The 13,930-nt window shown below is 38.3% G+C and overlaps 1 protein-coding gene across 1 annotated transcript in view; it reads right to left on the minus strand.

The window, feature by feature from the left end:
• Positions 1-13,930, minus strand: part of Oamb (Octopamine receptor in mushroom bodies) — a 91,371-nt gene that overhangs the window by 6,622 nt on the left and 70,819 nt on the right. The window contains exons 4-5 of the mRNA XM_065493677.1: positions 2,876-3,028; positions 1,059-1,427 (exon numbers count right to left, since the gene is read on the minus strand). Of these exons, the coding sequence (XP_065349749.1) occupies positions 1,059-1,427; positions 2,876-3,028 (522 nt within the window). The remainder of the gene's footprint in view (positions 1-1,058; positions 1,428-2,875; positions 3,029-13,930) is intronic.

Below are 13,930 nucleotides of genomic sequence, written 5' to 3' on the forward strand. Positions count from 1 at the left end.
CTGTGTTAAAATTTTAATTTCTGACTTTTCGTGCGTTTGAAGGGTAAAAAGTATAGGAGCGAGTTTAATCTGCTTGAATAATATAGCTCTCAAAATTAAACCTGTTATTTGTTCTATTTTTTTTATATCAAATTTCAGCTGAACAAACTAGAAACCTTCACTCCGTGGAAATACCTAAAAAAGTTATCAAAGCTGAGGGTGAATTGTTGTTTTGAGTTGAATTTTGATATTAAATTTTTAAATTAGGAAATGTTTTCGCAGATTGAATAAAGCAATTGCTTGACGAACAAGTTCTTTGGAAATTGAAACCAAATTTTTTCCTTGGTGATTTCTAACGTGTAGGATATATTTGACAATATGAATCGATCAATGTATTGTTCAAAGTCCAGATTTTCTGAGCTCAATTAATTTTTACTATAAATGAAATAAATTATCATTGTGAAAATGAACCAATTTTTCAAAATCAATTGAAAATTGTATTATAAAACCCCAATCAGCAAATATATGTTAGAAAAATACATGCATTAAACTAATGAAAGCAAGAAACACTGCCAATGGCTCTGGTCCGCTGGGGAAGATTGATATCAGGATGGGCGGCTACGCGTGAATATTGGGGAGAAAAATATTTTAGCATGTCCTTTTACTTCATAGCCTAAAGTCTGGCCCCATCAGCAGAACTTAAGCCGTAAAACAAATTTAGCGCTGCGCAGTATTATCTGCAAGCAGTCTCCATACGTAATTTACTTGCAGAGAACATAGCAATGTAGCTTTTATTGATCTCAGATGTAACATACGCTTTTAAAAAACGGGAGTTCCACTCAATATCATATTGTGTGTAGGTTTTTGCTTACGATTCAGTGGGATAAAAATTACACAACCCAGAACAAAGAAAAGTATTTGGACTCTTTAGAATGTAAAAAAAATAATCAATCGATGATTGATTTATTTTATAGAAAGGGTCTTCAAACCAAAATCCATTATTTACAAAAAAAAATTGAAGTGTTAGTGTAGGTTGAAAATTCAATATTTTTGCTAAAGAAGTGAAAAATGCGTCTCACCTGCGCTTTGATGTTTCGTTTGCCCATTTTTGAGACAAAGCGGGGCCGCTGCTGGTTGTCCTCAGAATCGCAGGACGACGGCGACAGCTGCGGCCCGGTGGCGGGCTGGGCGACCCCGAGGAGGCCGGCCGTGCCCTCACCGTTGGCGGTGTAATGCACAGCGTAGGAGGTGGCCGCCTCCGGGGGCGGCACGCTCACGCTGATCTGGATCTTGTCCTGCGTGTTGCAGCGCTCGAGGCGACGCGGCCCCGCGGGTGAGCCCCCTCCGCCCCCGCCGCCTCCCTTGGAGTGAAGGGACGACCGCCCCCGGTGGATTCGCAGCGTCAGCCGCTGCTCGTCGAAGCGGTGCGTCTTTGTCGTCCGGAAGCCCTGCGCAAGCAAATGCGGCTCGTTGTCAATCAAGAATTGTTTTCGATATTCAAAGAACGTTGATGGCTTACATTCAAAGCTTCTCAAAAGATGCATGGTAATACAATACAGTTTAGGTTATTACTCACGTAATCATCTTATGAAAACTGATATAACCATAGCTCTTTAAGCATATCAACGCTGAAATTATTTCCCATCAATAGAGCAATTTAAGACACAAAGTGAAACTTAATTAAAAGTGGTCTCCAGCTGTGCTGCAGTTATTTTAGTCCGAAAGAAACATTTACAAGACCGATATTTTGTTCATTTTTTAGTATTTAGAGGAGAAAAAAACCTGCATCTTTCACATACATGTTCAAAGGAAATTACATTGTGTGTAAATGAGGCGTCAAAAAATGTTTAAAAAACAAAAGAGCTTAGCCTATCATTTTTAAAAAATTTGAATTTTTACATTTTAAAATTTTCAAGGGAAGGGAAAAGGAGAATCGCATATTTGCCACAAGCATGAAGTTACGGAGGAAAAATAAGAACATTTTGGGAATTCGATAGACGAAGTGACAAGTTTGCTGTCCTGCACGCTTGAAAATATTGGGTAATTACTTCCGAATTGTACAGGCGATGCACTCATTCCTAAATAAGTAGTATTTGTATTTTTTTTAGAGGGCTATAGCTGATTTACAACAGATATTCATATCTGACAAAACATAAACAACCGGCCCTTACGGGTTTTAACCAACTGTTGTAACATGGGAAATGTTTCAAAATCAGATTTTGAAGCCAGTTTTCATTAAATCGTGATAATATTTTGTAGATACTTGACAAGAAAAATAATCGATGCTTTTTTACATTTTGGAAAGTTCCGAGATTTTAAAACTTGGCCGAGACATTGGCAAATGGCTCATTGACGTTGACGACTCGAGATCTTGTTTAAAAAAATCTCATAAATACCAGGTCGTCAAGCTTCGTTTTTGTTATTAAAAAAATATTTGTATTATTTTAATTTACTTTAATTTTTAAATTTAAAATAACTTTTTTTCCAAAAACTGACGTCGAATCCGTATGAATTTCCATGTAAGAAGAAAACCTTTCTCCGGAAACAACCAGACTGATAGTCTTAGTCTGACAAAAACACTTAGAGGAAAAAGAAAACAAATTTAATATAACAATAGTTATTCATAAGAGTTTCTTTGATTTCTAAAACATAAAATCTTTAATTTTAGCCATCCGAAAAGTTAAACACCATGGTATTAAATGTTGTGAGTTCATGCAATCAATTGGAGGAAATAATTGACCTACATTTAACCACGCATTGGAGCCCGTTGTAAATAAAAGTAATAAAACTTTATCGATTAATTCTTGACGTGCCATTTTTCATACACGCATACAATGTGTATTTTGAGATTCTGCCAAGGATGATGTATAGAGCGCAGAGTGCCTCTCTCTTTTACCTGATTGATCGCTCTTGTCGTCTGCACGGCGGCCCTATAGATGCGCCAGTAGAAAAAGAGCATAACAAGCATCGGCAGGTAGAAAGACCCCAGGGCCGAGTAAACAACGTAGCCGGGGTGGTTGGTCAGCTCGCACACCCACGGACAACGCACCTGCAACACGCAACGCCGGATGGTTATTCAACAAATTAATTAGTTTGGTTTGTTTGGATAACAATAAAGGTTGTTTGTCATGTTATGGTAAATTAACTCTGCGATCGCTCTAAATGTTTTTTAAACACAAATAAATTGGTCATGCATAGAGTTATTTGTAAGTTTGCATAATCATGTTAAAAATGGTACGCATTTCAGATACATTTGTTTGTAATTGTACACACTCGCGTTAACTAAGTTAAGACCTATAGATGTCGCTATTACTTTATGATAAACTCTTCGCATTTACCCTGTGTAATTCTCCTCACTGACTGCTCACCCTCGCACGCACACGGTCATGTCACCTTGCTCTCTCCGGCCGGAGGCATTATGCCGTGCGCATCTTTACGCTTGTCTAATTAATAGACCCGTATTTCCGGGTCTTAAATCTGGATTAAATGCTAATACTAAGGACTTGAACCTGGACCCCACATAAATTATTTATATATTTTTAGAACAAATTATAAACTGTTGATAAACACATTTGACTAGTGAATATTTAATTCAAAATTATTCAAATTGTATGATCATAATACAAATACGAAGGCGAAATTTTCACAATATCACTTTAAACTTAACTTCATCCGCTGGATTATTTTGCTAGTAAACAATTTTTAATATTAAACAAAGGCAAAGTAATGTGTTTAAATATTATCTCCACTCAGCTCATATCAAACAATCAATAACCACCACCGATTTTGCACGGGAGATGCCAAACATTTTCCTCAACAATCCCTGGTTTTTAATTAATTTTCTCAACGCTCTTTGATTTCAATCTGCCCTTAGCATAAATCTGTTAATTTAACTCTACAACGTTGTATGCAATACAGGGACTGTGAAGCACATTTTTAGAATCGTTATTCACAAATTTCCTCTGTTCCGAGAAGCAATAAATCGACAAACTTTTGCGAAACCAGTAATCTTATTTTAGAAGGAGATATTGCTTGCTTATTTTAGCTATCAAGAAGTTTATTTTAACACGTTGATTGCAAAGCCGTTTTTATCCTCGCAATAATAGTAGCAGCGTGGTTTTATTATAAACACTCAAGCTCTCAGCCTCAAACCAAGTGTTTGTAATTACACGAGCCGTCAGTCACGTTACGCGAGGCGCATAATGAAACGCGGCTTGAATTACTTCTACTCGCCAATCAATACATTGTTCGCATGAAAGGAAATCCATTTCCCGAGTCAAGTGGATGTTCCTCCCAACGCCCCTTCGTGCTCGTCCAGCGCAGCGTTGCTAATCCGATCAATCTGCGGTGCTTTAATTTGCGCCTGCATTAATTAGTCGATATGCAACCGGTTGGGCAGCCACGCCGCGCTGGTTGCCCGTTCGACCGTGCGGCAGGCGGGCGAGCGCCGCCAGGTCGGCGGTACGCCGCATAGCACTGATGGCACGGCTTAATTGTCCCGCGTTCAGATGTTTTCACTCACGTTCCGATACTGTGCATGACGTGCAGAAAGATTTGAACTCGACGACACGGCATTGAGCAATAACCGGATTTGTTACGTGTAGACATTTTTACATAACAGAACTAAAAACATCACAATTTCTTAATTTTTTTACTATTATTTTAACTGAATAAGAACCATTTTAAAATCCGGAATGTTTTTTTTATATTTTTTCTGGTTTTTCTGAATATTATCCATCCCGGGGTGTCTCTAGATTTCAACAAATTTTTGCGACCTTTCGAGATTTTCTCACAATTAAGACTTTTTTCACCGTGCGAAAGATTTAAACTGGCTTATCACGTGAAAGGTTAAATTTAATCATCTACCCCTGTCATTCCAACTGTCAGAGCTAGACTATTTTAGTTGGGAATGAGAAATCCAGTCAATAAACAGTCTCAGTCATCTGGCAGGAGGTACATTTTCTCCAATATTAGCACTAGACAAGGAGAGTGGCTCGCACATTTTTGACGTCATCAAAGTACAGGATGCTCGAATTGTAACACTGGTTGTTTGGCACGAATAACAATTACTGATAAGATTCGACGTCCCAGACGGGTGACATTAATTTTGAGTCAGTCACCACCATTTGAAAAGCATGCTAACTTTGCAGTCAGTTCTTAAAAATATGTACAGTATTATTCTTACATCAATTTTGGCCTTAAAGCCTTAACTGAATCCTAAAAGGGATTAGTTTATACATTGCCAATATGGATTTTCAGAGGTTTTGCAGTATATCTACTCAATCTTGTCAGTTGGATTTAATATTATAAATAAATCACAGCCGAAATTAGTATAGATAGCGAAAAATTTCCATTTAGTGCTTAACGCATTGCAGTAAAATAGTAAATTTATCCGTTCAAAAGCCAATAATTTGAAAACCAGCAGTTTTCTATGACAAATTGCCAAATAGCCACCCCTTGCAGCGTCCGACGCGCCACGAATTTTTTTCTCTCACGCAGACTTAAAAAATCGGTTATTATTCATGCATAATCCAGAGCTACTGAGGGTGAAAAAAAGTAAATCATTCCACACACACTTGCCGGTGCGAGTTTGCGCTGCCTGGTCGCATCGCGGCCGATTTTATGCAGTCATAAAATTGAATTTCCCGCCGGCACGCACGCTGCTTCCGACCCAGGGGAATATCAATCGTGAGCCAACTGAAACTGTGGGAAAACATTCCAACGCAAAGGTCACCCCAAAAATGCTGACATTGCAAACTCGAGGAGGTAAAAAACAGCAGGGTTTCTTTAATTAGAAAAACATCCCTTATACAGTTAAAATAACTAAACCGAGGATAATTCGCAGGATGAATATTATACATCAAAAAGCTGTTTATTTTTTGTCAAATTCTCCTTGGAAAATTAAAAACAAATTTGTGACCTTTGTAAGAATTTCCTTCGATGCAGCCAATTTATTTAATTAATTAGAGCCATTCTAGCTGGTACGAAAATGGCTTCAGTAAATTCCAACAAGGGGGAACAAAGAAATTGTGAACTCGATACCCAATCCTATTGTCAAATTTAAAGTTTTATCTATCGATATGTGAAGGAACATTTGTAAAACGGTATTTTATCAAAATTGTTTTTACAGAGCTGCATCAACTTTCTTAATAATTCTTCTTTGTTTTATTTGTCTGAAAGTAATTATTAAGGCGCCCTTCGACACGTATTCCACACTCATGCAAACACGTGCGGAGGCAGGAACAACGTTGGCAAAGTGCAAACGAAAAGATTTCGCCAACTCTCAGTCCCTTATGAATTATTCCGACTCGCGCTGAATTTCAACAATGGTGGCGACGACGCCGGTGCTGGAAACCATTTTATTAATTTTTTGACGCGCGCGCGTGCCACCAAAAGTTGAAAAATTAATAGCCTCTGGCGGCCAACAAAAGTACAAATTTTTGCACACAGAAACTTTTGGTCGAACAATTTCCTCCGAGCCCACCGCTTTGCGCATTCCTAATTACGTTTGACTTTTGCCTGAGGAATCTTTTGAATATGCGCCTTTGTAAATCTTCTTCTGAATTAATCTCGATGGGAAACAGGGCCACAATTTACAGTAATTAATGTTTATGAATATTTTAGCTCACTTTTTGAGGATAGATATAGATTGTTCTCCTAAATAGGATGTTACTTTAACATTTTTTGTATGAAATAGAAGTGAATTGAAGTAAAAATGCGTTTTTCTATAGAAATAAAAGGCAAACGTTTGATGTTCACTGATTATGTATCAATAGATTATTGGCGGCTCTATTTCTCCAGCAGTTTGTTTCTTCCAAAAATTGTAGATTGATAAATATTTTTATGCGCGAAAAACTTTAAATTCAGATATTTTTAACATGCATGTATGTTTGTATTGTTTCAAATTTTCTGTTGAAATTCAACGCAGCTTTTTCGTTGTTGGGGGCATTTTATTTTCCTGAGCTGTGTGTTTATTTTATTGTATTTCCATATTATAACAACTTGCTAAGCTAATTTCAACTGAAAAATTTGACAACTTCGTGTGCTTCTGCCTTTATTGGCATAAATCAGCAATTTCTTTTGATTTCAAAATTCATTTGTTTGGAGTATCTTCTTTACGATAACGCACGTTAAAAACATTTGCACTCAATCCAGAATAATTATTGTCTTTTTCATTTTTAGCAGACGTTAACTAGTGTTGCAATTCAATCAGAAATGTAATTATTTCCATTGTGCGTTGTATTCACATCTCGGTCGAAAGATTCCATTGGCGTTTCATTGGAATGGAAGTTGATATTAATGCAGCAAGGCACTCGAAGCGCTGCACAAAGCGACAATAATTTCTTCGCCTGCGAAGCGTGAAACTAGAACCAGATCGCGCCTTTTTCAAACATAATCTAATATTATGCAAACGATCCAATAACTATGGTAATAAGGTGCGCGAGCTGACGTTTGCGCGTCCGGCCACGAAAAGTGTCACGGCCGATTATTTGCCGGTTTATTTGGCAATCAGTTTCGCCACCCTCGCTCCATTGGCACATTGTCGTGTCAGGATCTGCATAAAAATTCGACTCAATCACCAGAGCCACCCGAGCGCGAACAAATGTTTGCATAATTCACCGCGGCGAAATTGAGCTAGCACCCGCAGATGACGCGTGCTTCACCAGCAGACGCGCATCGCTTGCGGCTGCAGCCCGGCCCGCCATTCGCCGCACCCAGTTTTTTCTCTGCCCACACTTCCTCGTAACGTGCCATAAAAAATATTTTTCTCCGATTTTTTTAATTTTGCAACAGGATTTTGAGCCTGGTCGTCAATTATTTTCATTTTAAAAAGCCTAATATGCATAATAAGCATGTTCATTCTACTAAATTGGTAGAAGGAGTGAAAGTTTTATGAGGCAGTAAAAAGCTTTTGTCTTATACGTGTGCGTGCAATTTCCGGTTTCGCCTTGCGCAGAGTGCAGTTCAAATAATGGTATATTTATATTGAAGAAACAGCAGCTGAAAGAATATATTTAAGGATAGTAAAGGAGGTAGGAAAATTGTGATTATTTTTTTAGTTAGATTTATTCTATATTTAAATGTAAGGAATATTAAAAAATACATTTAATGTCAGGTTTTTGCTTACAAAATAGCATATTGAGACTGGAACGGACATGGCAATATCGACATTTTTGAGCTGAAATATACTTACTACTGTATAAGTTTTCTTATATGATACTTTATTTCCAGAGTTCAAAAGTTTTTGGATCATAAAAAATGCAATAATATAAATTGCGGTAAGCTGAGAGGTTTGTTAGAGATTCATGCTCATTAAATATTCTTGATTATGTGGACTAGAAAATTAAGTTGAAATCTTAGAAATTTGCTATATCGCTATCTCAATTTTCAGCGGAATCATTACTCTTGATTAGTGATAGCATGCTTTTCATATTTAAATATTCATGAAAAAGTAACCAACTGATCTCTAACCCCTCTTTGATCCTATTTAAATGAGCTTTAAAAATCCGCTTAAAAACTTCTGCCTCATCATTTTAATGAAACGTTAATTAAAATTTTTGCGATTGAATTTGTGATCATGTTAAAACAAATAATTTTAACCCAACGGAAAATGTGTCAACTGCAAAATTTCTATCTCCCAAATGCGATGAATTGGCATCCATATAAATGCGCTGGAATTGATGAGTTTATTAAATTTGCAAGAGGAAAAGCGTAAAAAGTCAACGCCACACAGCCGGGATTTTGGGAGCAGTCAAAAACGCTTTTATTGTGTTTAACGTTGGACACTCTCATCGGTCCAGCGGGGATTCGTTGCTCATCAATTATTCCTACACACGCCTGAAAATGAAACTGTCATGAATAAACAAACGACCTGCTGCATCGAAATGCCAAAGGTTCCGTTCGATGTTGCGATTCACAATTCGAATGAGTAGAAGGCAGCGTGTTGATTGATTTAATGCTGTCGCCACCTCGGTAACAGTGTACGTGCGCGCGAAGGGACAGCTTGTCGCTGCCCTGTGTTTTTGCCGCCAATCTAGCGTCATTACCGGCACAAATTGAGAGACAACAGAGGGCGAACGCGACTGATTGGCCGGTTAATAATTGATTGGAAAATAATAGAGCCTGACCCGGTGTGCGTGACCAGCCAAGCCTCGCTTAAGTAAACTACACCCTGAGTAAACAGAACCAGGCTTTTGCGGAAGTTGTCACGAACGGACACACTAGTGGCGCGTGCAGCTTTCACCGTGCAAATGCTCTGTTATTTGACTGATTTTATTGGCTTCATAAAAAATTTAACGTTTTAATATTCAAATTTTCCTTTTAGATTTTTGAGTCGCTGTTTAAGAAAAATTTCACTCTGATACTTTCGGCACTTTCGGGCTTGCAGATTTTTGTTGAGAGTAAGTATGTAGCAGCAAGTTTTACGAGATTTCATCTTTCTCTTGCTCTCTTTTTAATTTTGCCTGGAATGCTCAGAAGTAAGTGCATGCGCGATCGTTTTAAATGGTCTGTGATTCAGAATCCTCTGTAGTTAATTCTATGATTTTAATGGGAAGTCGCTGATGAGGTCTGAGGGTATACTTAACCAGCAGCTGTCCAGTATGAGATCTTGCAAGATAAATTTTCCAAATTTTAAAAGAAAGAAATTAAAGTTTTTTACAATAAGAGTTAATTTCATAAGAATGAATACATTTCTGTTGCTTCATTAAATATTAATTTTGCTTAAATATATTTTAGAGATATTTCTCATGTTCTATAAACATGTTAAGTGCATATTTTCTTAGATATAATCAAGAAAACCCATAATTTTGATGAGATAATGAAAGAGGTTTATTTTAAGGCATAAAATTCCATTTTCTGATGGTTCATATAGATAGTATTGAGATTATGGCACATTAAAATGTTCTCATTATCCGTAAAACGATATTATTTATCAACACAACGACGTGCTTTAGCTGTTATTAAGATGCAAATCGAAAATAAGAAAGAAAATCAAGTTCTTGCATGAAGGGAGCCTACCCAAAAATTTCCAAATCATAAATTACACACTAAATTAACTCTGTGTGTAAATAGGATCTCGATGCAAAAAAGCAACCGTTTCGAATTTAAGAGTAAAAAAACTAATGTGCTCAGCTAGTTTACATCAACAGCGCTACTTTGATTTGGAAATTAATTTTTTAACACGCATAACACTTGGTTTTGCAGTAAAAAAATATGCAAATAGTCCCAATTGGCCCCTCGTATTACGCACTATTTTTTAAATTTCAATAAAAATTCTTCTCCATTTGCAGCAACAAAACACATGTTACAACGAGAGGGAATCATGCTACTCTAAAACTGAAATCATCTTAAATTTAGTTTAGAGCATTCCTGTTTAGCGTTACCATAACAAGTTTACATTCTGAAGCAGAGAGTGTGTTCTCAACAGAGAGCACAATTAGGTAATGGCGCGCCGCAGGCAGTACAGAAAAGATAATGATTTTTAGTGTGTGGTGTGGCGCAGAAAATTGGGCCGTAAAACGACGGCTGCTGGCGAAAGGAGCAGCAGCAGCAGCCGTGCTTCTTCACAGGCCATAAATTACTCGCGAGACGGGCTGGTGATGGGAACGCCGCTCGGCAAATCTGTTCCTTATGTACGTTTCACTTTCTCCAGAGGTCGATTCGATCGACATTCGACACACGAGAACTAATGAGAGTGAGTGATGGACGAGAGGCGAAGATTTGTCACGAGCAGATGCCCTTGGCTTTGATCGCACAGCCCGGCCATCCTTTGTTTCGCCCGCGATCATTTGGCAGCCGCTTCCAGGGCCGTCGGGCCAATTATCAGCGTCTCTGCTAGAGACGGATGCACTTCTTTGATCAGCTTAATTAATTATCCTTGTGACGCGACGCAAATTAGTGCTCTCGATACGCACTCTTGAGCGTTTGGAGGCTTTCCTCCTACAGTAATTGGATACAAAGCGGGATAAATCGAGGAAATCGCCGCAAACTGGCTTTTGTTTAAGGGGCGCGGGCGGAGAATATCGGCTGAATGGTCCATAAACCAGATGGATACTGGAGACTTTTATGCGACGAGGAATTTGTTCTTCAATATAAAAGATATCTTCATTATACCATTAAGACAATAAGAGGGAAGTTTTAACACAACTGAGTGATTCTGGATCTGTCCCAAAAGAGTCGTAATAAAGTTAGGGGAACTGGAAATTGTTTAAATCCAGTTTTCCTTGGGTTTTTCTATAGATGCTAGTTTTTTTACAATTCTAAATCAATTTCTAACAAATTGGCCTTTCAGAATCGTTAAGATTTATTAGCTGAAAACTTATCTCTGATACACCACCAAAAATACAGGGAATTAAATTGGGCCAAAAAAATTGAAAATAGCGTAAAACAAGAAGTGGGATTTTAAGTAAATTAAACTTTTAACTTTCCACAGAATTGTGTAAAAATGCAATTTGTTAGATTTATCAAAATAAAAAAATTATAAATGAACTATAGCAATATGATTTACTTTGTGACTGATTTTTAAATTCGTAAACAGGAAAATGAGTAGCCGGAACAGGTAAATATATTACTCGATTTTCAATCAGGAATCAGGAACATGAAAATCTAGGGTTATTATATATTACGACAAAACAGTAACGGAAATTCCTCTCCTGAATATAGTTCAATTTTAAGACTTCCGAAAAACGTTCCAGGTTTAATTTCAGCGTTTGTTGCTCAATTAAGTCACAATTAATTAATTAAATTAATTTGTTTGAACCTCTGCTCAGCACTATGAGCTCACCGGGTCCCAGGTCCGAATAACACCGCCGAGCGGATAACACGGAACATGGGGCCCGAGTGACCGCAGAGGAGCTTGGGCCCAATGTGGCCATCTTTTTGCCTCCCCGCACCGAAGTCTTTTATTGAAACGCCAGACATTTATTTGTCCCTTAAACCTCAGGAAATGTGCGTAAACCAGCATGTGGCGAGTCGGCACTGGTGCGCCTCCCAGCCCTTTAATTAATTATTCACACATAAAAATTCAATGACTTGGAGCCTTAATAAAAAATTGCTTGGAAATTATTCATTCGTTATGATATTCAAAGTCGAAGGAGGCCGCTAAAAAATTTATACGAAAAAATCTTATCGCATGTCACAAAACTATGCTGAAGTAATTTTTCAAGATTGGCTTCACTTCTGCCTCTCGCAATCCTGCGTTGGAGAATCGTAATCAAGATTGCATGCCTACTCAAGAACCGACGCAGCGAATTAAAATTATCCGCCATCCAACCTGTTCGCTTTAAAAGTTTTTATCATTTCTTCTTACGGTTGTGAAAGACGGCAAAAAACGACGGCCATAACAAACTTTGCGAGCTTTACATTCGCAACCTCATTTTACTAGGCGGAGAGGGCAAATCAAATGAACGCTCGAGCTTCAATTGACACAACGCTGCTCCTCCGCTGGCCTGCAAACTTTAATGCATGCAAAGAGCCCTGCTGTGCATCACAGAGAGCGATCATAAGCCTACTTGTGCATCCGACCGACGTGCAAAAGGCTAAGGTGCAAGTCATTAATGTTAAAACGGGGAATTCATCGCTATCAAAGTGAGTGGCAGCTAAAATCAAAAGCTTTGAGGATATAAAATGCTTCATTCCATGAGCAGCATCCGTTACTGCGTGATTACCCAATAAATCCCAACCCACAGGCAGTTTTTTTCTAAGCTCTGAAGGTAGCACTTTTTTAAAATCATAAACGAGACCCATGTTCAAAAATAACGTCTTAAAATGAACATGTTTTAAAAAAACATTCGATAAACAATCAATACGAGTGCAAAAAATGGTAAATTTCATGTATTTGTACACCGCATTTATTTCTTTTAGTGTATCCCAACATTAATTAATCGTGCGCCATCATTAAATTACTAATCAATGATTTTAAATCTTTGTTTACTTCAAGTGAAAGCGTTTTAGACAAGGGCATTTATTTGGAAAGAAGTTTTATATGGTTTGTGCCAATTTAGATCGATTCAATGAATTGATTTTTTTAATTTGTTTATTTTCGAAATTGTATCATTCTGCGAACAAATTAGAACAAAATGAAATTCATTTTATTTACATCTCCATTTAAGAAGCCGAATATGAGCTTTCAGAGCTGCCCATTCAATATAAAAATACCCCAGAATCGATGACTTTCATGCATTATTGTAACGCATTTCCGAATCCATGAGTAGCAAATAGAAAACGGAGGCAGTAGATATTTGGGCAAGAAGCTTTCGCCTTTCTATCACGACACAGCAGGCCAATTCCAGGCGCCTTTGCAGAATGGCCAATGTAAATTCCGGATTCGCATGCATACGCGTAGGTGCAGAGAAAGAGAGAGAGAACGGCAAGGGACCGGGGATTTGGGATCGTATTTCTTCTACAACACTTCGCCGTCTTTTTGCCTTCGCCCAGCATAGCTCAAATATAGGCGAGCGAGCGAGAGAGCGAGCGAGCGAGTGAGCGGATGGCATCAAAAGGGGCGGTGAGGACGAGAAAGAGACATCAGATTCTGCAGTTTGATTTGTTCGGTCGTGTCTTTTTTGCAAATGAAGCAACTTTGGCCTTTTTCTTCTGCTGCCGCTCCACTGCGAGAGCTTTTTCTCACATTTATTCCGCCGAGCCTGCAACTCTTCCCGATACCGGCGAGAAAGCAGAGAGGAGTCTGGACGGCGACCATTGATTTTTGCTCCATTATCCGGGAGTTGCGTGAGAGTCCGCGATTCTTCCAGCGGCTGCCATTGTCTCGCTCCAAATGAGCTTTCGAATTGATCTTGAAAGCTGCTGTGTACGTGCTCACTCGCAGCCTGCAGACAACCATGCTCAAGTCTTGAAAAATTATATGCATATCTATTTGGGCTCGTTGGCAACAGGTTGCCAACAAGCCCAATTTCAGGGTTGGAAAAATTCATATCGTTTTCGCTCGCTT

Source organism: Cloeon dipterum, chromosome X (genome assembly GCF_949628265.1).
Source record: "Cloeon dipterum chromosome X, ieCloDipt1.1, whole genome shotgun sequence".
Classification (NCBI taxonomy): domain Eukaryota; kingdom Metazoa; phylum Arthropoda; class Insecta; order Ephemeroptera; family Baetidae; genus Cloeon; species Cloeon dipterum.